At 40.7% G+C, this 22,198-nt stretch overlaps 1 protein-coding gene across 1 annotated transcript in view; it reads right to left on the reverse strand.

Annotated features, from left to right (window-relative positions):
• LOC140729473 (kielin/chordin-like protein) overlaps nt 1–22,198 on the reverse strand; it is a 354,219-nt gene that overhangs the window by 129,151 nt on the left and 202,870 nt on the right. The window contains exons 10-12 of the mRNA XM_073049248.1: nt 15,144–15,272; nt 11,183–11,299; nt 8,017–8,142 (exon numbers count right to left, since the gene is read on the reverse strand). Of these exons, the coding sequence (XP_072905349.1) occupies nt 8,017–8,142; nt 11,183–11,299; nt 15,144–15,272 (372 nt within the window). The remainder of the gene's footprint in view (nt 1–8,016; nt 8,143–11,182; nt 11,300–15,143; nt 15,273–22,198) is intronic.

Genomic DNA, 22,198 nt, shown 5'->3' on the forward strand with positions numbered 1-22,198 from the left:
TCCCATCGACCTGCACCCAGACCATAGCCCTCATGTACCTGTCCAAATTACTCTGAATTGTTGAAATCGAACACACATCCACCACTTCAGCTGGCAGTTCATTCCACACTCTCACCACCCTCTGAGTGAAGAAGTTCCCTCTCATATTCCCCTTAAACATTTCACCTTTTACACTGAACCCACGACCTCTAGTTCGAGCCTCATCCACCTCAGAGGAAGAAGCCTGCTTACATTTATCTTATCTATACCCCTCATAATTTTGTGTACCTCTGTCAAATCTCCCTCATTCTCCCACACTCCAGGGAATTTGACCTAACCTATCAACCTTACCCTTGTGGGAGGCTACGGCAGAAATCACAGGAGTCCTAGGAGAGATACTTAAAACATCCTTAGCAACGGGTGAGATACTAGAAGATTGGAGAGCAGCTAATGTTGTTCTGACTTTAAGAAAGGCTCCATTTCTCTTTTCGCTCCATGCATAAATGATCACTCTGATCTTCAAGAGGACCAATTTTGTCCCTCACTATCCTTCTGCTCTTAATGTATCGTATCTGTAGAAGCCCTTGGGATTCTCATCCACCTTGTTTGCCTTTTTTGAGCCCTCAAGATTTCATTCTTTGGTGTTTCATTTCACTTTTATGCTCCTCAAGTACCTTACTTGTTCCTGCCTGCCTATACCTGCCCAACACCTCCTCCTTCTTAATCAGGACCTCATTATCTCTCAAACAACAAGGTTCCTTAAACCTCTTATCCTTGCTTTTTATTCTGACAGGAATGTACAAACTCTACACTCTCAAAATTTCACATTTGAAGGCTTCCCACTTACCAAGCACACATTTGCCAGAAACAATCTTTCCCAAACCACACTGGCCAGATCCTTTCTGATACCATCAAAATTTACCTTTTTCTGATTTAGACTCTTTTCCCACAATTAGTTTGAAACTAATGGCATTATCAACATAGATGCAAAGTGTTCTGCTACACAAACTCTGTCACCGGCCCTGTCTCAATACCTAACATGAGATCTAATATAGCACACACTCTATTTGGGACTTCTATATATTGATTAAGGAAACTTTCCTGAACACATTTGAGAAACTCTATCCCATCTAGTCTTTTACAGTATGGGAGTCCCAGTCAATATGTGGAAAGTTAAAAATCACCTCATATCGCAACCTTATGTTGCTGCAACAGTCTGCGATCTCTCTATAAATTTGTTCCTCTTAATCCACTGATGGGTGGTCTATAATATAAACCCATTAACATGGTCATCCCTTCCCTATTCCACAGTTCCACCCATATAACCTCTGTAGACAAGATCTCCAGTCTGTCCTGACAGAGCACTGTCCTGACATTTTCACTGATTGGTAATGCCGTTCCTTCTCCTTTAATCCCTCCCGTTCTATTATGTCTAAAACAACAGAACCATGGAACATTGAGCTGCCTGTTGTATCCCTCCTGCAACCAAATCTCACTAACATTACTGAACATTGTGAACAGTTTTGGCCTTTTATCTAAGAGAAGATGCGCTGGCTTGGAGGTTCATGAGAATTATTCCGGGGAATGAAAGGGTTAATGTATGAAGAGTATTTGATGACACTGGGCCTGTATTTGTTGGAGTTTAGATGAATCAAGTGCAATCTGATCTAAACCTATCAAATACTGAATGGCCTAGATAGAGTGGATGTGGGAGACCATGTTTTCTATGGTGGGGGAGTCTAGGATCAGAGGGCACACGCCTCAGAATAAGGGACACCCATTTAGAGCAGACATGAGGAAGAATTTCTTCAGCCAGTGGTAGCAAATCTGTGGAATTCATTGCCTCAGAAGGCTGTGTAGGGTAAGTTATTGCATATATTTAGAGTGGAGTAAGATAAATTCGTGATTAGTCAGGACATCCAAGGTTATGGGAAGAAGGCATGAGAATGGGGTTAAGAGGGATAGTTAATCAGCCATGATGAAATGGTGCAGCAGACTTGATGGGTTGAATGGACTATTCTGCTCCTATATTTAATAGTCTAATGGCTACAATGTCCTAGACTACACCTGCTGATCCATGCTCTAAGCTCAGCCGATTTTCCTACAATACTTGCATTGAAATATACACAACTCAGAACATTAGGCACATCATGCTCAACAATTCAATTCCTGACTTTGTATTGTGGGGGTTAACAGCATTTTCCCCCTGACCACTCCACTATCTACCCTGGCACTCTCTTACCCATCCCCCTGAAACTCTAGTCTAAAATCCCCCGTACAGCACCCCAGCAAACCCTCTTGCAAGGATATTAGTCGCCTTCCAGTTCAGGTGCAAACAGTCCTGCCTGAACAGGTCCCATCTCCCTGGAAGCAAGTCCAGTAATCCAAAATCCAATTCATTCATTCATTTTCTTCTCTCCTCTCTCTCTCTCTCTCTCTCTCTCTCTCTCTCTCTCCTCTCTCTCTCTCTCTCCTCTCTCTCTCTCCTCTCTCTCTCTCTCTCTCTCTCTCTCTCTCTCTCTCTCTCTCTCCTCTCTCTCTCTCTCTCTCTCTCTCTCTCTCTCTCTCTCCTCTCTCTCTCTCTCTCACTCTCTCTCTCTCTCTCCATCTCTCTCTCTCTCTCTCTCTCTCTCCTTCTCCTCTCTCTCTCTCCTCTCTCTCTCTCTCCTCTCTCTCTCTCTCTCTCTCTCTCTCTCTCTCCTCACTCTCCCCACTCCCCCACTCCCCACACCCCCCCCCCCCCCCCCCCCCCCAAAACTATCACCTTAACTACTTGTTAAATCGTATTATCTTCTTATTTCAAGCCTCACTGGCACACGATACCGGTAGCAATCCTGAGATGACAACTCTGGAGGTCCTGTCCTTTACCTTAGCTACTAACTCCCTGAACGCATCAAGACCTCATCACCCTTCATACACATGTCATCGATATTGAGATGGACCACAAACTCTGGCTACTCACCACCTATTTAAGATGCTGTAGACTCAATCCATGCTGTTCCTGATGCTGGCACTGGGAGGCAACATATCCTCTGGGAATCTTGTTCCCATTCACAGAACCTGTCCGTTCCCCTAGCTATTGAATCCCCTTTCTCTATAGCTCACCTCTTCTCTGCCCTTCACCTCTGAACCACAGAGTCATACTCAGTTCCAAAGATCTGACTACTGTGGCTTTTCCTCTTCTAGGTAAAGACCCCATTCCCCACCCCCAGTGTTTTCCTCTGTTATGGACAGGATGGCCACAGGTTTGATACTCTACCCCCCTTTGTCCCTCCTGATGGTTACCTAGTTACTTGTGTCTTACACCTTAGGCTTGGTACAAACAGGGCTGGGTCTTCACCTGGGCTGGACTGGAACCAATGTCCTAGGGGGAGCGTTTGCTACTGCTGTTCAGAGGCTTTAAACTAATGTGGCAGGGGGATGGGAACAAGTGCAGAGAGACAGAGGGGTGTAAACTGAGGGTAGAAGCAGAACGTAGTAAGGTGAAAAGAAAAAGTGGCAGGCAAGCAAATCCAGGGCAAAAATCAAAAAGGGTCACTTTTCAACAAAATTGTATAAGGGCTAAGAGTGTTGTAAAAACAAGCCTGAAGGCTTTGTGTGTCAATGCAAGGAGCATTCGTAACAAGGTGGATGAATTGAATGTGCAGATAGTTATTAATGAATATGATATAGTTGGGATCACAGAGACATGGCTCCAGGGTGACCAAGGTGTGGTGAACTAGATATACCTGTCTGACTGCTCCTGTGGCTCCTCCCACAGACCCTGCTGACTGCTCCTGTGGCTCCTCCCACAGACCCCTGTATAAAGGCGACTGTGGGCTGCTGCTCTCCCTCATTTTCCCCAGGATGTAGTACTGTTTATTCTTCCAGTCAATAAAAGCCGATATCTCGCTTCCTAAGTCTCAGCGTGAGTTATTGATGGTGCATCACAAGGATGGGAGCTCAACATCCAGGGATATCAATATTCAGGAGGGATAGACAGGAAAGAAAAGGAGGTGGGGTAGCGTTGCTGGTATAGAGAGGAGATTAACGCAATAGAAAGGAGGGCATTAGCCTGGAGGATGTGGAATTGATATGGGTAGAACTGCATAACACTAAGGGGCAGAAAACGCTGGTGGGAGTTATGTACAGGCCACCTAACAGTAGTAGTGAGGTTGGGGATGTCATTAAACAGGAAATTAGAAATGTGTACAATAAAGGAACAGCAGTTATAATGGGTGACTTCAATCTACATATAGATTGGGTGAACCAAATTGGTAAGGGTGCTGAGGAAGAGGGATTTCTTGGAATGTATGCGGGATGGTTTTCTGAACCAACATGTCGAGGAACCAACTAGAGAGCAGGCCATTCTAGATTGGTATTGAGCAATGAGGAAGGGTTAGTTAGCAATCTTGTCCGTGCCAGGCCCCTTGGGTAAGAGTGACCATAATATGGTGGAATTCTTCATTAAGATGGAGAGTGACATAGTTAATTCAGAAACAAAGGTTCTGAACTTAAAGAAGGGTAACTTGGAAGGTATGAGACATGAATTAGCCAAGATAGACTGGCAAATGATACTTAATGGGTTGACGGTGGATATGCAATGGCAAGCATTTAAAGATCGCATGGATGAACTACAACAATGTCATCCCAGTTTGGCAAAAGAATAAACCAGGGAAGGTAGTGCATCCGTGGCTGACGTATCAAGCCACGGATAGTATCAAGTCTGAAGAAGAAACATACAAATTAGCCAGAAAAAACGGCACACCTGAGGACTGGGAGAAATTCAGAGACCAGCAGAGGAGGACAAAGGGCTTAATTAGGAAAGGGAAAAAAGATTATGAGAGAAAGCTGGCAGGGAACATAAAAACTGACTGCAAAAGCTTTATAGATATGTGAAAAGAAAAAAATTGGTTAAAACAAATGTAGGTCCCTTACAGTCAGAAACAGGTGAATTGATCATGGGGAACAAGGACATGGCAAACCAAATGAATAACTACGAGGGTCTAGTGAGATGGAGGAACTGAGGGAAATACATGTTAGTAGGGAAGTGGTGTTAGTAAATTGAAGGGATTAAAGGCATATAAATCCCAGGGCCAGATGGTCTGCATCCCAGAGTGCTTAAGGAAGTAGCCCAAGAAATAGTGGATGCATTAGTGATAATTTTTCAAAACTCTTTAGATTCTGGATTAGTTCCTGAGGATTGGAGGGTGGCTAATGTATCCCCACTTTTTAAAAAGGAGGGAGAGAGAAACTGGGGAATTATAGCCTGACATCGGTGGTGGGGAAAATGCTAGAGTCGGTTATGAAAGATGTGATAACAGCACATTTGGAAAGCGGTAAAATCATCGGACAAAGTCAGCATGGATTTGTGAAAGGAAAATCATGTCTGACGAATCTTATAGAATTTTTGAGGATGTAACTAGTAGAGTGGATAGGGGAGAACCAGTGGATGTGGTATATTTGGATTTTCAAAAGGCTTTTGACAAGGTCCCACACAGGAGATTAGTGTGCAAACTTAAAGCACAAGGTATTTGGGGTATGGTATTGATGTGGATAGAGAATAGGTTGGCAGACAGGAAGCAAAGAGTGGGAGTAAACGGGACCTTTTCAGAATGGCAGGGCAGTGAGTAGTGGGGTACCACAAGGCTCAGTGCTGGGACCCCCAGTTGTTTACAATATATATTAATGATTTAGACGAGGGAATTAAATGCAGCATCTCCAAGTTTGCAGATGACACGAAGCTGGGTGGCGGTGTTAGCTGTGAGCAGGATGCTAAGAGGATGCAGGGTGACTTGATAGTTAGGTGACGTGGGCAAATTCATGGCAGATGCAATTTAATGTGGATAAATGTGAGGTTATCCACTTTGGTGGCAAGAACAGGAAAACAGATTATTATCTGAATGGTGACCGATTAGGAAAAAGGGAGATGCAACGAGACCTGGGTGTCATTGTCCTCCAGTGATTGAAAGTGGGCATGCAGGTACAGCAGGCGGTGAAAAAGGAGAATGTTATGTTGACATTCATAGCAAAAGGATTCGAGTACAGAAGCAGGGAGGTTCTACAGCAGTTGTACGAGGCCTTGGTGAAACCACACATGAGTATTGTGTGCAGTTTTGTCCCCTAATTTGTGGAAAGACATTCTTGCCATAGAGGGAGTACAAAGAAGGTTCACCAGATTGATTCCTGGGATGGCCGGACTTTCATATAAAGAAAGACTGGATCGACTAGGCTTATACTCACTGGAATTTAGAAGATTGAGGGGGGATTTATTGAAACGTGTAAAATTCTAAAGGGATTGGACAGGCTAGTTGCAGGAAGATTGTTCCCGATGTTGGGGAAGTCCAGAACAAGGGGTCACAGTTTAAGGATAAAGGGGAAGCCTTTTAGGACCAAGATGAAGGAAAACTTCTTCACACAGAGAGTGGTGAATCTGTGGAATTCTCTGCCACAGGAAACAGTGAGCCAGTTCATTGGCTATATTTAAGAGAAGTTAGATATGGTCCTTGTGGCTAAAGGGATCAGGGGGTATGGAGAGAAAGCATGTACAGGGTTCTGAGTTGGATGATCAGTCATGATCATACTGAGTGCTGGTGCAAGCTCGAAGGGCCAAATGGCCTACTCCTGCACCTATTTTTTATGTTTCTTTGTTTAATTACCTCCCTGTATCGTGTGCTGATAACCTTTCGAAACTCCTGAATTTCTGGAGTTCATCCAATTCCAGCTTCAGTTACATAACGTGGTCTGTAAGAAGCTGCAGCCGGATGCACTTCTTGCTGTATAGTTGTCAGAGAGACGGGAGATCTCCCTACCCTCCCAAATCCTGCAAGAGGAACATTCCACTATCTTGTCTGGCATCCCCACTGTCCTCGCTATACATTTAGAGAAAAAGAAAGAAAACTAAATGAAAAAATCCTACTTATAGCCTTTGCCTTTTCTTGCCTAAGCCCCAACTCCCCACTCCAGCACTGGTCCACTCCCACAATGGCTGCTCTGCTTAAATATATTTCTTTTTATTGGTCCTTACCAAGTGCCTAATTATGCACAATCCAATGTCTCCTCTGAACTGTAGCACGTAGAATATCCCCGCTGCCCCTACACGTTCCTTTTAAAATCCCTCTCCTACTATGCACAGTCCAACATCTCCTCAGGAATTGTAATACACAGAAAGATCATGCAGTCCTTTAGATGTTGACTATCCTGTTCTTTTACATAGATTTACTTCTCAAATTTCAAGCATCCTGTTTTAATGCCTTTACAAACAGAATGAAAGAGCACCAAATCGAAACTTTTTCTGCATTCCCCAGAATTCAGGATATGTTTATCCAGACTACATGAGGGGAAAAACGATTAAAAATGGCATTCTCTGGAACTATGCCTCCAGACATCTCTGTATCAGTTCCTATACTTACAAATAACAGTCTCCTCTGCTAGATTAAGTTCAAAATTGCCAAGAAAGCACTTTAATGCAAGCACATTCTTAGTCTTAGGATAATTTGATGTCTTCTAATGACCCACCCCTCCTCACCATTCCCATTCCCATTTCCCTCTTGCACCTTATCTTCTTGCCTGCCCATCACCTCCTCTGGTGCTCCTCCCCCTTTATTTTTTTTCCATGGTCTTCTATCCTCTCCTATCAAATTCCCCCTTCAGCTGCCCTTTATCTCTTTTACCAATCAATTTCCAGACCTTTACTTCACCCCTCCCCTTCCTGGTTTCACCTATCACCTGCCACCTTGTACTTCTTCCTCCCCTTCCCCCCCCCACCCTCTTATTCTGACTTCTCCCCTTCCGTTCCAGTCCTGATGAAGGGTCTCAGCCTGAACATCGACTGTTTACTCTTTTGCGCAGATGCTGCCTGACCTGCTGAGTTCCTCTAGTGAGTGTGTGTTGCTTTGGATTTCCAGCATCTGCAGATTTTCTCCTCTATGTATTTGATGGCAATGCTCTCTATGGCTGGCAGGTAAAGATGTCTTGTGGTTGTGTTGATAATTTTATGAAATAATATTGAAGCATTATCAGTTCTTTGTAAATTAGAAAATAAAAAAAGCCACATACCTACGCACATCTGTCCATCAATGAGCATCTCATAACCAAGGGGGCAAGTACACTTGAAGCTGCCTATTGTATTAATGCACCTGTGCTCACAGAGATTGTGTCCATCTGCTTCACACTCATCTATATCTAAAATTATGACAAAGCACAACAGTCAGCATCATTCTTTTGCATAAAACTAGACACCACACTTCAGTAGTTATTTTTTAAGATGTGACTTAATAAGTTAGCGACATTCACAACATGACTAGGCACAATAAAAGCGTATATTTTTTAAACAACATTCATTGATCACAATTCCACAAATCATCAAACTTAATAAGTAGAAATGAGAAGTTCACCCACTCCATCTCATTTGGTACGAACAACCAAGGTGAAGAGAATATCTTCGTTTTCTGCCAAAGTCACTTCAATATGAAAAGGTTATAAAGGCCCAACCAATACCTTGGACAAGAAGAAAGGTAGATTTGGCTGGGAGTTTTGTAACCAATCCAGTTTTACCGCTCCATTGAAGTAAAGGAAAGGAACAAACTCTGCAGCGTACTTTGCATTCAATTCCTTGCTACAGCTAAAACTTCCCCTCCTTTCCTCCCTCACTAGGATGAATTTTTAACTTCAGCAAGATATAGAAGGAGATAACAATACCAAGATAGTTGGAAGAACAGGTAGTGAGTCTAAAAGATTGATAGGTTCTTGATTGGTTGGGAGAATGGTTAAAAGTAGCCTATGGAATACAGCATGGGAAGTGTGGGGTTGTGCCTTTTGTCAGGAAGAATAGAGGTGTCGATTAAATGGCAAGAAAAAACCCAAAGGCACAAAGAGACATGGAGTTTCAGTGCAATATTTCCCTTAGGTTAACTTGAAGGATGGGTAAAGGCACACAAATTAAATTTTAACATTAATTTCAAGAGGACTGTTATATAAATGTGAGGAGATACTGCTGTGTCTTTGTAGGGCATTAGCCTGTTCTCAGCAATCTTGGGCTTCATATCAAAGACTTGTTAGCCCTGAAGACGGATTACAGGAGGTTCACATGAACGATCACAGGAAGTTAAAACCATTTGATGTCTCTGAGCCTGCACTTGGTGAAGTTCAAAAGGATAAGAGGGGAACTCCATGAACCGCACCAGAATCTGAAAGGCCTGGAGAGAGTGAATGCAGAGAGTATGTTCCCATTAAAGGGACTGTCTAGGATTTGAGGGCACAGCCCTGAAAATGTAGGTATGTCTCTTTGAAACTGAAATGAGGGGAAATAGCTTCAGCCATAGAATGGTGATTTTGTGGACTCTGTTGCCATAGAAGGCTGTGGAGGCCAAGGCAATGGGTATACTTAAGGCAGAGATTGATAGGTTCTTCATTGGTAGGGGCGTTATAGGTTACAGGAAGAAGGTAGGAGAATGGGCTTGAAAAAATATCAGCTATATTGAATGGCAGAGAGATATCAACTGGCTGAATAACCAAATGCAGCTTTGATATCCTATGGGTAGCAGTAGAAAGGAAAACAGGTATAAAGAACAGCATATTTTGCCATAGGTACTGTGTTAAAAGTTCTTTCCTAACAGGAATACATTCTTCATATTTTAAAACATATTCAAATTAATTTGCTTGATTTATTTTTTGGAATTTTCCCCTCGATTTGCCGGGAATTCAGAAGCAATGATTCTTTATCATTCTAATGTCCCACCTGTAACATAACTATATGAGAAGGCTGTCAGCAGCAAGCAAATATCCATCCTGATAGGAATATAAAAAAATAAACTTCCTCCTGTATTAATGCATGCTTGATGTCATAACATTTAACTTTGATCTGAGCATTCATCCCAATCTGTAAACATCACAGGACAATAAGATCACTTAAGCATTGGCTGTCACACACAAAATTATACACATGCCTTTCAATTCCTATTGCATGTATGGATGCAAGTGGCATATGCAGGCCAACTTAAACAGGAATTGGCTTAGCAAAGACACAGTAGGAAATTGAATTTAACAAGCCTCATTGGTGCTTGTACAATTCTCGTTGTACATTAAAATATACACTTTTCAGTCATTTCTTAGTTTCTATGATAAGCATGCAGTATCTGATTCAAAAAATAATTGGCACTGATTTGTATCTTTCATGGTTCTGGGTTATTTCTTTTGCAATCTCCTAACTCACCTCTTCTGGGAATTATGGGCTATGGGTAACTGGGAAAGAGGAGATAACGTCTGAGACAGTGCAGCCATATGCATACAAAACGGCATAATAGCCTTAAGGTACTAAGTGCTCCAATTCTATTGTATTCTCTTATGTTCTAAACAGCATTGGCACTGAATTGGTGAGTCATTAGCCCTAATATCAAATTTTGGTCAGGTTGTAGAGATTTTGCAAGACTTCAGGCTGACAAGAGTACCTTTTTTTTAATCAACTAAGGAGGTTTCAAGTTTAATAATCATTGTAATACAATAAATTCAGCAGCTAATTGGAGGGCAAGTAAAATGAGTGACCAGATTTGCTTATTTAATGATACCGAATTGAGGGACAACATTTTGGACACACCATAGGAGAACTTCACTGCTCTCCTTCAATAATGTAATGGAACCTTGTACATTCAACCTGAAAAAGCAGATGGGGCCTCATTCTAACACTTCCAAAAACTGCAGCATAAACAATGCAGTACTGTGTTCAAGTTACACCCTAATTTATGACCTGTAACAGGCATTGAAAAGTTCAGATAGGCCAATGAACAACTCACTTAAAGTGTCCCCATTATAAAGTACAGAAGCATGTTACACCCATAGTGATATACACCAGTGAAGTGGACTTGTGTTAGAGGAGGTCTCTTATTTGCACTCTTCAGTGAGGTGGAGTAAGCAGTAGAAATCAGGTAGTTCAGCAAACCACTGATCTGTGACTAAAACTCCCAGAACTCCAAGGTGTTAAACATTATCATTGGTGGCTAGATTCATGTGACCAGATGGAAAAAGGGACTTTAAGCAACTTGTACTTGGCCCTTGATTTTCCATTACACTTCATTTTGTTGGAACTGTGGCACCAGTTGATCCAATTACAAGGTAAACAATAACTGAGAAGCAACAAATAGAGTAAAAATTGTAAAAAGTAACAAAACAGTCCACTGAGTAGAACTGCAATTAACAGATAACTGAGTAAGAAAATAGATTAAAGTACCTAGGCACTGTCCTTCAACCATCTGAAAGCCCTCCATACAGACACATTGATATGATCCCATGGTGTTGAGGCAATGGTTTTCACAAAGAGACTCATCCTCCTTGCACTCATCAATGTCTAATGGTAAGGAAACAAAGATATAGTCACATACTATAACCCTGAAATGGAACTTAAAATGACAGAGGCACTTCAGACTTTTCAAAGGAAGTAAAATGTAAAAGCAACAATAGAAATATGCACAGTAAAGGAAATTTATGAAGAAAACATCCAACCTCTTGGATAATTCAAATACTCCACAAAATTAGTTAGAATTTTCATTGTTAAAGTTGCACCTACACTGTAATGAAACAATGATTAATTTATTCCAAATAACTGCTTAACTCTATCTGTAAGTTAAAAGAATTATAGAGGCATGAGAGAGGAGTTGGCCAGAATTGATTGGAAAAGAACACTGACAGGGATGACAGCAATGGCTGGAATTACCAGAAGCAATTCATAAGGTACACAATATATACTACTGAAAGAGGAAGAAGTATCTTAAAGGAAAGATGACACAACCATGGCTAAGAAGAGAAGTCAAAGCCAACATGAAAGCCAGAGAGAAAGCATATAATAGAGCAAAAAATAGTGGGAAGTTAGAGGATTGGGAAGCTTTTAAAAACCAACAGAAGGCATTTGAAAAGTTATTAAGAAGGTAAAGATTGTATACAAAAGTAAGCCAGCCAGTAATATTAAAGAGGATACCAAAACTTTCTTCAGACACATAAAGTGTAAAAGAGAGGAAAGAGTGGATATCAGGCCACAGGAAAATCATGCTGGAGAGGTAGTAATGGAGGACAGTGAAATGGCGGATGAAATGAATAAGTATTTTGCATCAGTCTTCACTGTGGAAGACACTAACAGTATGGTGGAAGCTCCAGGAGTCAGGGGTCATGAAGTGTGTGAAGTTACCTTTACTAGAGAGAAGATTATTGGGAAACTGAAAGGTCTGATGGTAGAGCATCTTCAGATTTTCTCTTGGTTGAGGTCTAAAGGTAGATATGTTACCTGGACCAGATGGTGAACACCCCAGGGTTCTGAAAGAGGTGACTGAAGAGACTGTGGAGACATTAGTAATGATCTTTCAAGAATCACTAGATTCTGGAATGGTTTAGGAAGTCTGGAGAATTGCGAATATCATTCCACTCTTAAAGAAGGGAGAGAGGGAGACAAAAGGAAACTAAAGGCATTAATCTGACCTCAGTGTCTGGGAAGGTGTTAGAGTCGATTATAAAGGATGAAGTTTTAGGGTACTTGGAGGCACATGATAAAATAGGCCATAGTCAGCATGGTTTCCTCAAGGGAAAAGCTTGCCAGACACATCCGTTGGAATTATTTTTAAAAAATAACAGGCAGGGTAAACAAATGAGTATTAGTTGATGTACTTGGATTTTCAGAAGGCCTTTGACAAGGTGCCACACATGAGGCTGCTTAAGAAGCTACAATCCCATGGTATTACAGGAAAAATTCTAGCATTGATAAAGCAGTGGCTGATTGGCAGGAGCCGAAGAGTGGGAATAAAGGGAGCCTTTCCTGGTTGGCTGTCGGTGTCAAGTGGTGTTCCACAGGGACCTGTGTTGGGACCGATTCCTTTTATGCTCTCTGTCAATGATTTGGATGATGGAATCGATAGTTTTGTTGCAACATTTGCAGTTAATATGAAGGTAGGTGGAGGGGCAGGTAATTTTGAGGAAGTAGAGAAGGACATAGACAGAGTAGGAGAATGGGCAAAGAAATGACAAATGGAATACAATGTTGGGAAGTGTATGGTCTTGCACTTCAGTAGAAGAAATGGGTTGACTATTTTCCAAATGTAGAGAAAATAGTAAAAACTGAGGCTCAAAGGGTCTCCGGAGTCCTAGTGCAGGATCTCCTAAAGGTTAAATTGCAGGTTGAGTCCAAGGAAAGAAAATGCAATGTTCAAATTTTATTTCAAGAGGACAAGACTATAAAAATAGGGATGTTATGTTGAGACTTTATAAAGCACTGATGAGGCCTCACTTGGGGTATTGTGTGCAGTTCTGGGCTCTTTAGCTTAGAAATGATATACTGAAACCGGAGGGGGTTCATAGGAGGTTTACAAAGATGAATCCAGGATTGAATGTCTTGTCAGCTGAACAGCATTTGGCTCTAGGCTTGTATTTACTAGAATTCAGAAGAATGAGGGATGGCCTCATTGGAACCTATCAAATGGTGAAAGGCCTTGATAGAGTTGATGTGGAGAGAATGTTTCCCTTGCTGGTAGGGTCTAAGACCAGAGGACGCAGTGTCAGAATAGAGGGGCATCCTTTTAGAACAGAGATGAGCAGGAATTTCTTTAGCCAGTGAGTGGTCAATTTATGGAATTCTTTACCCTAGGCAGTTGTGGAGCCCAAGTCTTTATGCACTGTATATTTAAGGCAGGGTTGGATAGATTCTTGATTGATCAGGGTATCAAAGGATATAGGGAGAAGGCAGGAGATTGAGGCTGAGAGGAAAATTGTATCAGCCATGATGAAGTGGTGGAGTAGACTTGATGGGCCAAATAGCCCAATTCTGCTCTCATATCTTAAGGTCTATTTAACTTTCTTTTCCAGAAAACAAATCTCAAACTCACTTTAAGACCAGCTTGACTTGCTCTCACTTGTTCACTTCTGTGGTTTCACCGGACAAAAATGATGCACTTTGCAGTTGCAAAGCTTCCCTGCTATTCAGCTACAAATCTTCAGGCAGGTTTCTCTTAGGTAAGATGTGTTGGCATTGGAGAGGGTCCAGAGGAAGTTTATGATGGGTGAGCCCAAGGGTGAAAGGGTTAACCTATGAGGAACATTTAATAGCTCTGTACCTGTATTTGTTGGAGTTCTGAACAATGGGGGGAAGAATCTCATTGAAATTTACCGGCTATTGAAAGACCAAGTTAGAATGAACATGGAGAGGATGTCTCTAATAGTGGGAGATCCTAGGACCAGAGGACACAGAATGTCCCTTTAGTATAGAGATGTAGAAGAATTTCTTTAGCCAGAGGAAGGTGAATCTGTGGAATTCAGGCCAAGTCATTTAGGCATATTTAAAGTGGAGGCTGATAGGTTCATGATTAGTAATGGCATCAAAGGATACGGGGAGAAGACAAGATAATGGGACTGAAAGAGAAAATAAATCAGCCACGATTGAATGTCAGAACAGATCTGATGGGCTGGATGGCCCAATTCTGCTTGAATGTCTTGTGGTCTTAAATCACTTCAGATTTTTGTTTTCACCTGTTGCTGATGCTGTTCCTATAATTGAACTTGGTCTGTGCTTTTTAGCTTGGTTTTTGAGACTGAGCTGAACCAACTGTTGTAAAGTATGGTTAGTGGGTGCTGCTGGTGGAAAATGAATGAGGGCACCCGACCTTCTTAACCTGGTCATTTTATTCCAATTGCTAATGCATTCCCCACTTGCCCTTGGTGCTTATCGAACCACCTGCTTGCTTGCTGCGCCCAAGTCTTGACTACTTTTGAAGTGTTATCCATTTGAAATGTTCCTGAGACTGCTTGATAAGCACACTTGGCACTTTGCTATTTTGCCTTCCATGAGGGATTTGGGCAGATGAGCTTGCCTGTGAAACTATAAATTTCCAGCCCTCAGTATGAGATGTGAAGGATCAAAGTAAAATAAAAAGAGGCAAAAGAATAAAAGAAAAAGAAGAGGAGGTGCGTGAATAAGCAACATATGAGAGGAAAAGGAGCAAAAATTAGTGAATATACACCAAGATACCACTGATAATTTGCTTCATGGATACTCGGGTGGAGGGGGCTCAAACATAGTTACTGTGTGCAAGCACAAAATCATGACTTTTGCTTGCTCCTTCAAACTTTCTGTTCAGAAATGACTTTTGTGTGAAAAGAAACTTTCAATTTGAGCTAGTCTGCTCTCCTCTCTTCCATTCTTTCTTCCCTCTTACCTTCACACATCTTCCTGTCAGCCTGAAGTCGGAAACCAGCACGACAGGAGCAGAGGTAGCTGCCAAAAGTGTTGTGACACGAATGGTGGCACACCCGGCTCTCCCCAACCCATCGGCACTCATTCACATCTGGAATGAAAGAATACTGCATGGACAAATGGCAGAGACAGTACAGGCCAGATTAAACTCATACCAGGAGTATATGAGAGTAAACCAACAGGGCAGCAGATACATTAAATTACCTAAATCCTGGACTCAAATGTCATGAGGTCAATTCAACAGCAGAATCATCAACAATTTATCCTGTCCAGTCAAATATCCTCCATGGAAGAAAATATCCTGACATTGCCTGTTCATGGGCTGAAAGTAAAATGCCCAGATGCTCAGAAATGTGGTCTCTCAAGCACTACTTGCAAGTTTCTCTTGTATGGCTGAATACCAGTATTCAACAAATCAACTCTGGTGAGATACACTTCTTTTCTATCTTCCACTATTTCAAACAACAGGCAGAGTAGAAGCCTCCAGAGCCCTTCTAATATAAAAAGCACTTCTAGTGTCAAATCCCAGTCAAATTGGCTTCCCAATACAACAGACAACTGACTTGACCCATGAACCCTGGCTCTTTACTCCATGGGAATTGAAACACTCCATATTACAAAGCAAGGGGATCATCTAACAAATTTTACCACGGAACCGTACAAGAAAATGCTAGCTCAAAAGATTAAAATATTGACAGACTTATGTGGCTCTCAAAGAAGGAAAAAAAGAGAAAGGCAAAATAGTTCAGAAAGGGAATTCTAAAGCTTTAATATCTGAAAGCAGAGGATCAATCAAGAGAGAATTAAAATTCAAGTCAGGATCATTGGCTTGTACAAAGGGCATAAACTATATACTCTTGAAAACATTTGACAAATATTACTGCTTCAGAGTTCAGGGTAAATGTAGGTCAGTGAACACAAGAAATCGATGTTAGCAAGGATGTAAACTTGAGTTCACAAAGGAGAGAATATCATAGTGCAGTTTGGAAAATTTTAGAATGGCAAAATCTGAATGTAACCAGGATGAAGATTTAGATAGCAGATGATCTGAGGTGGGTTGAGTCAAGCAACATGATATTGGTGAAAATAGGCAAATTGTAAATATTCAATATATAGTCAAGAGTTCCTCTCAGGGTTGGTGGGTTGAGTCAAGCAACATGATATTGGTGAAAATAGGCAAATTGTAAATATTCAATATATAGTCAAGAGTTCCTCTCAGGGTTAAAACTTTGGGAATTAAACTTTGCTGAATTTCAAAGTTTTTCTATAACCATCTCCACATCCCAAAGTTTATCAGTAATCTCAAGTAACACTTTGTCCTTTCATAGATTTTGATCTCCATCAAAGCAATGCATTGTAATGGTAAACTGGCAGTGAATTGCTTGTGGCTGAGTTTGCATGTACTCTCGTATTAGATACATTAATTCTACGATTTACTGACATCAGATTTATCTGCCTGGCTGGCCAATTTAACTGATGGAGATAGCAGTAGAGATGGCTGCAAACTCATATGGATATGTATATATAAATTACCCTGTCACCTGCCATGGAGATGTATACATAAAAATATACAGTATATACATATACATGTACATGTACATGCATATACTTTACGCGTGTGTGTATGCGTGTGTGTGTGTGTGTGTTAACTGGGACACATTGGACTGTACACTGTGGCACAATTAAGTGGCTGACCCAAATAATTGAAGTTTCATGGAAATAGTTAGAAATGTTAAAAAAAAAGACAAACTACCATTTAACGGAGTAACAAATTATATATTTAAATGAAGTGCAGAACAAATTAGAACACTACCAATACTACTACTGTACTATAAAACTACGTATTAGTTTGTACATTTTGATAGAGAGATCCATCCAATGTGCATTGCCATGTTCTTTTGATTGACTCTAAATGAACAAAATCAGTTCAGACACCTAGAGCAGATAATGGACTTGAAATGCATATTTTTTAAAAGACAAAATAAAAAATAAAATGATCAAAAATTGTCTTTTGAATCAGCAACCATTGGCCCAAATGGATAACATGACACAAGCACACATGTACTCTTTTCCATAGATGCTGCCTGGCCTGCTGAGTTCCTCCAGCATTTTGTGTGTGTTGCTTTGATTTGTTGCATCTGCAGATTTTCTCTTGTTTGTATTTTCTCGATTAGTGTTTTTTCTTTAAGAGTTGTCCCAAACAAGTGAATGACCTGATTAACTAGAATCCACTGTACATGAAATATGCAGTACATATAACAGCAATGCTTTTGGCTCAGCTTAAACAAATCATACAGCCCTATGCATTGTAAACAAAACTGCATTATGTCAGACTTTGATTTTGTGCCTTTACTTGCCTGCAAATAATATCCAAGGTGGTTCTGTCAAGTATTAATTTGCTCTCCCTTCATAGTGTGTATTTCCATGGCCTTGCAATATATTTCTCTTATTCAAAGAGGCTTTCATTCTCATACAGAATTAGAATGATGTTTCTTTATTTCAACTACTGATCTGACACCACATCTTTTATTAAATTATGCAATAAGATAGGGTTCAGCCTCAACTATGTCATATTCTAGGCTTTCCTTCTACATTTTAAACATTCACTCACAGGATGGTGTAGTCACAGATTTGCCCAGCAATTATTGCCCATCCTTTACAAAAAAATTCAACAAGCAAATAAGGTTGGCTCACAGCTCCTTGACTAATTGAGAAGAAATTTTCTGGGGGTGCTTCGATCATTAGCTGTTTGACAATCAACAGCACACCAGATCTGTTCTCTCAGAAGACATTCTGCACTAATTTTGAAACCTGAACTATGGAGAGCCCTTGGTACAGAAGTGAACTGAATCATGACCCTGGGAAGAAGTCAGTAGTAGAGAAGCATCCTAGATACAGTATCTGTGGACACCAATGATGTGACTGAACAAAGTCACTAAAGCTGCTGTTATAGACGTCTTTATTCAGCACACAAGCTGGCATCATACTGGAGACACTCTTAGAAGAGTCTTCCTGATTCAGTAATACATTATATTTTTATATGCTAAAGATCAAAGGAAACAGCAGGACAATTCTATAGTTACAATGTATCTACAATGCTTCCTTTGAATTACATATAATTCTCAAACACCTTCAACCTCACATCAACACATCAGACACCCAAAATGAGGGGAGATTTGATAAAGGTATATAAATTATGATGAGTAAAGAAAGAGTGAATGTAAGCAGGCTTTTTCCACTGAGGCTAGGGGAGAAAAAAAACAGAGGATATGGGTTAAGGGTGAAGGGGAAAAAGTTTAAAGGGAACATTTAGGGGAGGCTTCTTCACACAGAGAGTGGGGGGAGTGTGGAATGAGCTGCCAGATGAAGTTGTAAATGCGGGCTCACTTTTAACAGTTAAGAAAAACTTGGACAGGTACATGGATGAGAGGTGTATGGAGGGATATGGGCCAGGAGCAGGTCAGTGGGACTAGGCAGAAAAATGGTTTGGCACAGCCAAGAAGGGCCAAAAGGCCTGTTTCTGTGCTGTAATATTTTATGGTTCTATTGTTCTATGAATGTGAATCCCCACTGACTCTGGGTTGCATTCATGCATTTGCAGACATCTCACTCAGGTCAAATGGAGTGTTTCTTATTTTGTACTGGACCCCAGTCTGCAGCTCCAAGACCACCATTGTTCTGGGCTGCATTTTAATCTCAATCTATAGTCCATGTTCAGGTTTGAAGACTGTTAGCTATTGAATTTAATATTTGTGATATACTGTAACTCTGGAACACACCCTAACACCAGAATCAAATTCAGGTTTTAGATGATGTGAAATTTGTCATTTTGCTGTCCACCCATCTCATCAGCTATGGATGGAAAGGGCAATCATGACAGCTGTGAAATACATGAAGGATTTTTAATAAAATTATTTTTCTTGTATTTCTGTGGAGCAGCTTTCCAAGAGCTACTTAAGAAAAGAGAATGGTAAATGGCCCATGTATCACCAAATAATTTCTCAATGGTGGGTGTCAAACTGAGAATCTACAGTAATCTTGGTGATCCATCCAGCACCTGTAGAGAGTTCAAGTTCTCTGTTCTCATAGGCATACAAACACAGGGTACAAATGGCATGAAAATTAGTTTCTGCAGCAGCAGCATAGCATATTACAAGGACAAGCATAAGCTAACTTAACATGACAGAAATTAATATCAATTGTACACATTTACACATGGAAAATAAACAAGAAACTAAATGCATTGACCCAAGTCAATTTGAGATGTTTGCAAATGATGCTTTGATGACCTCTCTAATTTAACAGAAGTGCATGACAGGTTAGGAGCTGAACTAGGAGGGAAACAAAGTGGCTTTTAGAATGTAACATATTTCCATAATGTGCAGCCGAGACACACAAGGCCCAAAGGCCAAAGTGTGAACATCTCATTATTTTAGGTCTAAGACAGCCATGTGCACTTACAAAATGATGCAAAGCCATACCACTTATTTCTTAGCCCTATGCTTATTATTCAAGGACACTTTATATGGTGTGGATAAAGTAATTATTCTTGAAACAGATTAATTTCCAATTTGAACGATTTCAACCCTTTTGACTGGTGACTTCAAGTGATTTAAGTTGATTCAGACATTTCTGAAGTGGGCTGATATTTTGCACAGAAACTTCGGCCAGTGAAAATCAGATAGAACTAAGAAAGATTACCCCACAAGTTATTATTTCCTGACAGACATAAGGTACTTTTCCTTGTTAATGGAGCACATCCTTACAAAGCAGGAAATACTAGCAATAAGCAAACAAAAGAAAACGTCCCTTAAGTATAGTATATGTTGCATTTGAATTGAAAAATGTCTACTCTTCTCAATAAATACTCTAACTTCAGGTTGCAAGTGATAATGCATTTGCATTTAATGGGTTTACAGATGAACTCCTTTGCTATCAGAGAGAATTGTATGATTCTGTGTTAATTGAGTGAACTAACAAATTAAAAGCATTGATTAAATTTAATGTCTAATTTGGAGAAGACAGAATACACCCAGAAGAATCTAATTTTCTAGTCACTAATACCTCTCCTGCCAAGACCTGAAGAACGTTAATACTAATGCCTCCTTTTTTTCTTCAAGCCTTTGAATTCAATAGCCTAGCATTAATAGTTTCAATCTTCAGAGATTTTGGAAGAGCATTGTGAATACGCAATGTATTCCGTGATGATTGGTTTACTATAATGTGGTATAAATATTAAATCCAAACAATGCAACCTGTGGGAGCTAGAAATAAGATGAATGTTGAAAGTCTGTACTTCACTTTGTACATAACAAACGGTAACAGCTGATCAGGGCCATTTTTATTCAATCACGCCCTGCACCCAAAACAAGCTCCAGGTGCTCCAGCTGGCCATCATGTTCAAAGAATGGATTAATCAAGGAGACCAGTTGATCTAGATTTGGTCACACATGGAGAATTTTCATGGAATGAAGTACTCATGGAAAGAGGCCACATAGATATGCACTAAGCAGTCACTACATTAGATACAGGAAGTAGCTATTAAAGTGGCCTCTGAGTGTATTTCTGTACGTTCGAGTTCTGCTGCTGTAGCCCGTCCACTTCAAGGTTCGATGTACTGTGCATTCAGAGATGTTCTTCAGCACACCACTGTTGTAATGCATGGTTACTTGAGTTACTGTTAGCTTGAATGATTCCACCCATTCTCCTCTGACCTCTCCCATTGTTGTTGTTCCTTTCCACACCTTGTGGTGCATCAGATGGCAACCTTGTAATTTCTTTAGCATTTGCCTGTTTTTACGAGACCAAGGTGCTAGCTCGATGCCCAACCCAACAGGGATGGAAAGCATTCAAGGAGCCAGCCAGATTTGAACCTGAGACCACTCGCCTTGAAGTTTGGTGTGGATGACATTACACCACCAGCTGGCTGACCTCTCTTGTTAACAGGGTGTAATCACCCACAGATCAGCCCTCACTGGCTGCTTTTTTTTTGTTTCTCACATTCTCTGTAAACTCTAGATGGTTTTGCATGATAATCCCAAAAGATCAGCAGTCTCTGAGATAATCAAACCACCCCATCTGACAACAAATATCATTCCACAGTCAGAGTCACTTAGGTTACATTTCTTCCCCATTCTGCTGTTCAGTCTGAACAACAACTGGACCTCTTGACCATGTCTGTGTGCTTTTATGCATTGAATTGCTGCAACATGATTGGTTAATTAGATATTTACATTAACATGGTGTACCTAATAAAGTGGCCACTGAATATATATTTCTGTGAATGATTCATGTACTTAAACCCAAAATCTGAAGCTAGATGTTGGCATTTCTTGATGTTTGTAATGTTGGTCAGATAACTGTGAAATTGGAAAAAAAATCAGTCTCGGCCTCAATCCAAAGCAACATTAGTTGAATGACTTGTGAACGCAAAACAGATGGAACACTGAGGAAATCGGCTTCTTGATTTCAAAGAAGTGAAGAGAAATCATAAAAATAGCCAAGACAATGAAAATTGACAAACCAATATAAATCTCTCCAATGGAAAGTAACAGAGTTAACTTGGCTCCCAGAACAGGAGAAAATAATAGAGGCCCACCTCAGGTTGAGCCAGACTGTAAAAAGATCAGCCTACTAACCTATCTGTAAATATTCCCAAAGGGATAATTCCTTCTGTGATTTTCCCTATTGGAATTACCCCAATTCCTAAACTGCATGTGGAGGCTGAACAACTGAGGACAAACGGCTATTTAGGTCTCTCCAGGGAAGAACAGGGCACACAGTCATCCTGTGAGGAATTATTAATAGCCAATGTCAAAGTGGAATTGTTTCACAGAGGATTTGGCAAATTGTCTTTGCAAGAAAAGAGTTGGCCAGGAGCCAGGTTATATGCTTTCCCCCTAACAGTTGGCAACTGCGAGGAAAAACAGACGTTTTGAAGAGCTGTGCATTCCATTTTATTCTACATCTGAGCCCATTAACTCATTTACCGGTAAGCAGATCTTTTCCTGGCTTGCT

Source organism: Hemitrygon akajei, chromosome 6 (genome assembly GCF_048418815.1).
Source record: "Hemitrygon akajei chromosome 6, sHemAka1.3, whole genome shotgun sequence".
In the NCBI taxonomy this organism is placed as follows: domain Eukaryota; kingdom Metazoa; phylum Chordata; class Chondrichthyes; order Myliobatiformes; family Dasyatidae; genus Hemitrygon; species Hemitrygon akajei.